This window comes from Primulina tabacum, chromosome 13 (assembly GCF_025594145.1).
Source record: "Primulina tabacum isolate GXHZ01 chromosome 13, ASM2559414v2, whole genome shotgun sequence".
In the NCBI taxonomy this organism is placed as follows: Eukaryota; Viridiplantae; Streptophyta; class Magnoliopsida; order Lamiales; family Gesneriaceae; genus Primulina; species Primulina tabacum.
In genome coordinates, this window is record NC_134562.1 from 13,301,842 (window position 1) to 13,310,735 (window position 8,894).

The 8,894-nt window shown below is 38.0% G+C and overlaps 1 protein-coding gene across 1 annotated transcript; it reads left to right on the plus strand.

Moving 5' to 3' along the window:
• Positions 1 to 4,735: 4,735 nt before the first annotated feature.
• Positions 4,736 to 5,398, plus strand: LOC142521867 (uncharacterized). Its single transcript, XM_075625041.1, has one exon. It carries the CDS (start codon positions 4,736 to 4,738, stop codon positions 5,396 to 5,398), a length of 663 nt encoding a protein of 220 aa, XP_075481156.1.
• Positions 5,399 to 8,894: the final 3,496 nt, after the last annotated feature.

The following is an 8,894-nucleotide window of genomic DNA, read 5'->3' on the forward strand; positions in this document are numbered from 1 at the left end:
GAGTCAAACCGTGAATAGGTATTTGATTTCAGTCCAATTTATTTTACACGGGAAGAACTTATTTCAACAGTCCACGACATGGTAAATGAGTATCACAAGTTTGTTCTCTGTTGGAACTTTTCAAAGTTCACAATCTTAATTTTGATGTTAACAAAACTTGTCACTTTGTGTTACTAATAATCTACCTTAGTGTGTTGAAGCTAGGATCAGTTACGAGATTTTTACATCGCAACTGAAGACCCAACTGGTCGCACAAACTAAATCAGTTTAACTGTTACGTCCATTGAGCAGTTCAGCTGATTGTCCAGTTGATAGGTGGTTCAGCAGGAGAACCTCAGAAGCCTGGCCAGCCGAAGGAGTGTTCAACTGATGAAAAGCCTAGCTGACCAGTCCAATTGAACGAGAGTGAAATCAGTTCCATTGAGGAGCCAACTGATTTCACCAGTCCAACTGAAGATCAGTTCAACTAACTAGTTTAGAGCATCAGTCATAATCTTTTAGTTGTAGATCAAGACAAGCTCTTTCTAGTGGATTCCAGCTATGCAAAAAGGTAAAAAGCATTTGTCCAGTCAAAGGACAATAATGAACGTTGCATCAGAGCATTAAAGACAAAATCTTTCAGAGGGGCAGTCGAAAAGTCGAGACACAAAGTCCAAGGAACGAATTCAAAATGCAACGAATACAATAAATGAGTCTCACTATACGATCCAACTTCGCGCCTATAAATGGAAGATGAAGATCAGTGAAGACTCAAGAAGGTGAGAGACCAACAACAATATTCCAGAGAGTGTGAAAGGGCACGCATATTACACATCTGCTTTCAGAAGCAATCAGCCCAAAGAGAACTCTTCACAGTCGTATCAGATTAGTTTAGAAGCTTATTTCCCTCAATGTGTGAGAACATCCTTGTTAAGTTCTCACACACACAAACACTCTCACCACCACCCAAATACAATCTTGCACAAAGACGATAAACTTGTGTATGTAGTTTTTGACACATAGACGTTAAAGAAGTGTTTGCTGGAAGGTGGTGCCTTCAGTCTAGGCTAGGAGTTCAGTTAGGCAGTGGGTAAGTCTTAAGTTGGGTGGTTTGTACAAGTAGTTGTATAAATCAAAGTATTATAGTGAATCCTACCCGAGGTGGTAGAAGGGGTGAAGTAGGAGCAGTTGAAGTCTCCGAATATCCATAAACATATCTTGTGTATTTAACTGATTAACTGTTGTTTTCAAACTGTTTGGATCAACAAGAGTATCCGTCAGTTCAGTTGTCACCATAACTGAACTGATGAATGCAAAAACTGATCTACCCCTTTTCAGTTATTCAATTTACATAAGTTAAATCGTTTTCAAATATAACAACTTTCTTCACGAAGGATTATTTCGAGTATTTTCCGCTTGGTCTTAAAACCAAACTCGATTTAATTCATCGGTGTTAACATTCTTAGAACACGAGATATTGCAGCTCATTGGAGAATTTAATGCTTGAAGCATCTTTGAAGGTGCTAACACACTATCCTTCACTCTCTCATTTGAGAAGGCCAATGCAAAGCAAATTGATCCCCAAGACAACAAAACTGAAACTGATGAATCAGTTGAATTTTTGAGTCTGAAAAAGGAGATTGCTAAGCAGAAAACTGAAGTGAATAAGAACCAATCCTTGATTCAGCAATTAAAACTTGAAAACTCAATACAAACTATCTGATTCAAGCTTGAAATAAGTCATCAGTCACGTTGACTGAAATGCAAGATTTGTAGAAATCAGTTACTGATAAAATTGGTTTAGGCTTTAATAGCCAAGATAACTCTTCTACAAGTGATACAATGCCAAAGTTGAATACGTAGAAAGGGAAATATATTCACTTTCTAAAATCAACTATGGTACATAAACCCTCAGAACCAAGTAAACCAGTTGAGCAACCGATTGAAAACAAGAACAAGACTAAGAAGTATGGAATTAGATATAGCTCTACTAGTTCAAATGATTCGCATAGTTGGTCACCAAAACGGTTTAGCTATAAAAATCAAAACTCTAAGAGTGGCTATTCCAATTACTGTAACAGTAAGCCTTTCATAAAAGACATCAGATGAACAACCAGTTGAAAAAGGATAAAAATCATATTGATTCATCTGCACACAACACATAGAGCACACACAAGCCGGGGAAAACCATCTGCAACACAGCAACTGGTAAGTCAGTTAGACTGATCCAAGTCTGGGTTCTTAAAGGACTGATCAGTTTTTGACCCAAATAGATATGGGTACCAAAATCATTCACTACGCGTGATTACAGGTAACATGAACATCAGAAAAATAATCAATCTGGTATCTGGACAGTGAATTCCCTAGACACATGACATGAGATGCTGATTTGCTCTCCCAACTGTTCAAGTATTCTGGTCCAAACATGTAATGCCCGGTTACTCGTACAAATGATAATAATGTGTTTATGTCGTTTATTATGTAGTTATTTAGCTCATTAGATTTCACGTGATGATTGAGGTATCAATATTGAGATTGAACATGATTTTTATATTGTTCATGGTGTATTGAGAATGAATATATGTCTAAATAGTGATGGTAAGATGTGTAGGTAGAAGTAGTGTAATGAAGTTGGTGGGAAATGAGATGAAAATATGGTAGTTCTTACGAGTTTTAGCATATTCATTTGAATATTCATCCATATTGTGTGAGACCATAACCATTAGAAAGCTAAGATATAATGATACAACTTTCATGTTTTGGGTTTGGTCCAAATCATTGTGGAAGACAAGCCAAAAGTGCCCTGAAGTGTGTCGTGTATACCGTCATTCTCTCACTGACGCATGTTAGGAGAATAGGCATAACTTTTTACTCGGACCTCCAAATGACATGAAACGAATTGGAGATTCAAGTCAAGACATAGAGCTACAACTTTCATGTTTACCACGTTTTCAGATTATGAACGAAAAAGCCGTTTCTGGAGCAATCTTTGATGAAGGAGAGCACAGAGGCAGAACATGTGGCGCCCGAGCGGTAAGATTTTACCGCCCGAGCACCGGTGCAATTCAAGTCCAGTATTTTTACAGAAAATTCCGCGCCCGGGCGGTAGAAAATGACCGCCCGAGCGCCGCCTTGCATAAGAAAAGACAAGTATCGATTTTCCCAAGCCATTTCCACCATTTCTCAACTCCTTAACAGCAAGGAACTCGAGAGAACTTCAATAAATCTTCCTCAAAAGCTCCCTTCTTCATTCCTTTCATCATTTTGAAGTAGGAACTTAGTTCTCCGTCACAAGAACTTCATAAGGGTGTAAGTTTTCATCTCTTTTATTTATTATAAATGTAGAGGAGCAAACTTTACCTAGAATAGACATAGTAATTGAATTATTTGATATGTTTGACAGCATAGAAGCGAGAAACATCGTCTCAAACTATTGTTCTTACGCTTGGATTGTAAGTTGGCATGTTCTTGAAGTAATACATGAGTAATATTATGATTTCAAATATTTTTCATTGATTATTGCTATATGTACATTGTTAGTATCTTATTGATGAAAACATAGCACCATATTCCATTGTTAGGTATTAAATATGTAAGAAATCATGAATATTGATTATGGGTGATATGTTATGAACATGAACATGAAAGGAAAAGGACTGATTTTTACATGATATAGAGCTTGTTGACATCATGGATGGTTTTAAGTCCACCAAACCTATTGGCCAATATATATTCATGGGGCGTGGGGTTGCCAAAGATTGCTCCCTGACATCCAATACAGTAGTAGCTATATAATAAAGCAAGCACAGTAGTACAGGCCAACTAATGAGGCTCAACTACAAAAATGAACATGAATATATGCTATAGTATGACATGGTTTAAAGATTCATTGTTGATCACGACTTGATATGTATGTTCCTTCTACCCATATTGATACGTATAAGTGCCAACTTATTGAGTTTTATAAACTCACGTAGCTCATGTATTACAGGATCAGGTAACGAATATACATAGGATGCCGGTTCGCCAATGGATGCTTGTGACGTGCCTTACCTCGACAAGAACCTGGACGTCTTATTGTATAGCTTCTTCATATGTATTATAGTGAATGAAATGTCAGGGTTTGAAACAAATTTTACAATGTTATGTATATGTGTATAATGATACTGAGTATGATTGTTTATAAGAATATGATTATATGTACGTATTGTTGTGGTTGCTTGAGTTATTGGTGTTTACAAATGTAGGGACATCATGCCAAAATTTTTATAAACCGTCAAATTGATGCCCCTTGTTTGAATCGTTTCATAATATAGATATAACATTCAAATCCTATTTTAATTATAGTAATCATGTCAAGTATAGAGTAAGGGTGTGACATTTTAGAGTGGTATCAGAGCCGACGGTTCTTCGACAGGGAAGACACTACACTTCATCCATACCTGGGGAACTCGGCAAGTAAGTGTCTTAATATCCCATAGTTTATGTTAAGTTATGAGCTTCTACGTAACTCGGCAAGTAAGTGTCTTAATATCCCATAGTTTATGTTAAGTTATGAGCTTCTACGTGACCTATATGTAGGTTAAGATAAAAGACGATGCCACCTAAACGTAAGGTATAGAAAGGAGAGTCATCTAAGGGCAAGGCCCCTACAGTCAAAGCTGAGGGCAGTGCGTCACGACCTATAGATTATTTTGCTCAACTTCTACAACAACAAGCAAAAGTACATGGGGAACAGATACATCAATTACTTGAAATGCAGCGGACAACACATGAGCAAGAACAGGTACAAGCCATGCTACCCAGGCATGTGCCTGTTCAGACGGATGTGTATGATCGTTTTCGACGTTTGAATCCTCCTGAATTTACGGGGAGCACTGATCCAGCAGTAGCAGAAGAATGGATTAAGTCATTGGAGTCCATCTTCTCCTACCTTCATATGGAAGATGCAAACAAAATAACTTGTGCCATCTTTTTATTAACAAAGCATGCAAAAATATGGTGGGAGAGTGCAAGGGTGGCATTACCTTCGATACCATTGACATGGGAAACTTTCAAAATCGTGTTTTACAACAAGTATTTCAGTAAAGATGTACGAGCTAAAAAATCCAGCGATTTCCTTAATCTAAAGCAAGGAACTTTGTCAATGACGGAATACATACAAAAATTAGAGGCTGGAGTCCAATATGTACTATATATTGCACATGATGACACAAGCAAGGGCGAAAACTTCATGCAGGGACTTCGCTCTAAAATTAAACGAGATGTACGAATGTCGAAAGTTGTTACAAATGGGGAGATAGTGGAAAGAGCACTTATGGCAGAACAGGACAAACAAGACATTGACAGAGACAAGCAACAAAGAAGGCAGCAGTACATTCAAAGGAGCCAAGCAACAGGACAAGGCAAAAAAGACTGATAGTAAAGGTACTCGACCAGAGGAACCCCGTGGTAAGGGTCCCCCTCCACGTAAGGAACAAGACAGACCACCTTTTCCTAAATGTGGCAAACTTCATGGCGGCGAATGTATGCGAGGTTCCAATGTTTGTTATCGTTGCAAAAAGCCAGGACATCTCTCTAGAAATTGTCCAGGAAGTTCTGAGAAAGTACAGGGACGCCTTTTCTGCATGACCAAAGAAGAAGTGGATGCGGATACATCGATGATCACTGGTATGTTCTTGATTTCTCGTATCACTGCTATTGTTTTACTAGATTCAGGAGCCACACATTCCTTTATTTCGGAATCGTTTGTAAGGAGACTAGGCATTATAGCAAGTACAACAGAGACACAACTCGCCATAGCCTTACCTTTCGGGCAAGAATTACAGACAGATCAGATTGTGCGAGGGTGTCCAATAAATGTCCAAGGCCATCAGATGTAAGCCAATTTAATAGTTCTGAACATGACTGATTTTGCTGTGATACTGGGAATGGATTGGCTCTCGAAGTACAGAGTTACTATTGACTGTGGCATGAAGATGATCGAGTTTGCACCAGTAGGAGCTGAACCATTCACAGTAACAAGTGCAGGTATATCCTTACCTCTTCGGATAATCTCTTGTATGAAGGCTTGTAAATTACTATAGAAAAGGTGCCAAGGATATTTAGCATATGTGTTAACTATTGACTCACATGTTCGAGAATTAAAAGATACAGATGTTGTTTGTGAATTTCCAGAGGTATTTCCTGATGATGCAACAGGCTTACCCCCAGATAGAGAGATCGAATTTGTGATTTATGTTGTGACCGGAACTCATCCGATCTCAAAAGCTTCTTATCGATTAGCTCCTATAGAAATGAAAGAATTGAAAGAACAGTTACATGAGTTACTTGATAAAGGGTTTATTAGACCGAGTTTTTCACCGTGGGGTGCACCTGTTTTATTTGTGAAAAAGAAAGACGGTACCCTTTGTTGAACAAATTGACAATTAAAAACAAATATCCACTCCCCAGAATTGATGATTTGTTTGATCAATTACAAGGAGCTGCTATCTTTTCGAAGATTGATTTACGATCAGGCTATCATCAACTAAAAGTAAAGTCAGATGATAACTCAAAGACTGCCTTCCAACCAGGTATGAGCATTATGAATTTCTTGTAATGCCATTTGGACTAACGAATGCATCAGCTTCTTTTATTGATTTAATGAACAAAATTTTCGAGCCATTTCTAGACAAGTTCGTGATTGTGTTTATAGATGGTATTCTCATCTACTCACGCAGTGTAGAGGAGCATCAAGAACATCTGAAATTAGTTCTGTAGACTTTGAAAGATAAACATTTGTATGCCAAATGGAAGAAATGCGAATTTTGGCTTGAACAAGTAGCATTATTGGGCCATATCATCTCAAAAGAAGGCATATCAGTGGATCCAAGTAAGATTGAAGCTGTTAATAACTGGCTACGACCAACTACTATTACTGAGGTACGTAGTTTTCTTGTGTTAGCTGGTTATTACCATCGGTTTATAGCGGGATTTTCTAAGATAGCATTGCCTTTGACTGCTTTAACATGAAAGAATGTGAGATTTGTATGAAAAAAAGCATGTGAGCATAGTTTCCAAGAGTTAAAAATAAAATTGACGTCAGCACCGGTCCTTGCTATACCAGAAGGACCAGGAGATTTTGTGGTATACAGTGATGCTTTGAAGCAAGGTTTAGGAGCAGTGTTAATGCAGCACTGGAAGGTTATTACTTATGGATCAAGAAAATAGAAGGAATATGAAAAGAATTAACTCACACATGATTTAGAAATGGCAGCAGTGGTATTTGCGTTGAAAATATGGCGCCATTATCTGTATGGTGAACGGTGTAAAATATACACGGACCGCAAGAGTTTGAAATATTTATTCACGCAAAAAAAACTGAATATGCGACAACAACGTTGGTTGGAATTGGTGAAAGATTATGATTGTGTTATTAATTATCATCCAGGTAAAGCCAATGTTGTTGCAGATGCGTTAAGTCGAAAGTCCAGTTCTATTGCTGCAATGCAATTACAAGAACAAATTTTATGGGATTCACAGAACTTTAAAATTGATGTTATTCCTAAAGGAGCTGCAATCCCGTTATCATCTCTCATGGTTCGACCCACACTTGCAAACAGGATCAAGGCCGAACAAAATGCAGATAATGAATTACAACAATTGAGGCAGCGTGATGAAGAAAAAGTAAATTTGAACTTTGAATTGAATGGGGAATGAATATGGACTTATCGGGGTAGATTATGTGTGACAAAACAAGGAACGATCAGAACTGACATTCTTACAGATGCTCATGCTACACCCTACTCGATCCATCCAGGAGGCACAAAAATGTACAAAGATTTGAAACCATTATTTTGGTGGCCAGGTATGAAAAAGGACATTGCTCAATTTGTTGCACAATGTCTAACTTGTCAACAGGCAAGACTGAACATCAAAGACCAGCAGGACTGCTGATACCATTACCCATTCCTAAGTAGAAATGGGAACATATTACGATGGATTTCATTCTTGGTTTGCCAAGAACACAAAAAGGATTCAATGCTATATGGGTTATTGTGGATCGACTTAAGAAATCAGCTAACTTTCTGCCTGTGAAGACCACATACACGATGAATCAATATGTTGAAGAATACATCAAAGAAATAGTGAGGTCTCAGAGAATCCCAGTGTCCATTGTATCTGATAGAGATCCCAAATTTATATCTGCATTTTGGAAGAGTTTACATCATGCCATGGGAATTTGATTGGCATTCATTACAGCATTCCACCCTCAAACTGACGGACAATCAGAACGAGTAAATCAGATATTAGAAGATATGTTGAGGGCCTGTACTATTGACTTTCCAGGCAGTTGGGACAATAAACTACCATTGACCGAGTTTACATATAATAATAGCTATCAGTCAAGCATTGGAATGGCACCATATAATGCATTATATGGTAGAAGATGTCGCTCTCCGATACATTGGGATGAAGTAGGAGAAAGAAAATTATTAGGCTCTGAATTGGTACAACACACAGCTGAATTGGTAACTAAGATCAGAGAAAGAATGCACACTGCACAGAGTCGACAGAAAAGCTATGCTGATGTACGACGTCGTCGATTGGAATTTCAGGTTGGGGACCATGTATTTGTAAAGATATCACCATTGAAGGGCATTTTACGTTTTGGTATGAAAGGAAAATTGAGTCCAAGATATATCGGTCCATTTGAAATCTTGGAATAAATAGGAGACAGAGCCTACCGAGTTGCATTACCACCGAATTTGTCAAATGTTCATAACGTTTTTCATGTTTCCTTGCTACGAAAGAATTTGACCAATCCTTTTCACGTTTTTCATTACGAACCATTGGAGCTTGCATCGAATCTCTCGTATGAAGAACGACCGATCCAAATCCTTGATAGGAAATCAAAAGTGTTATGAGGCAAG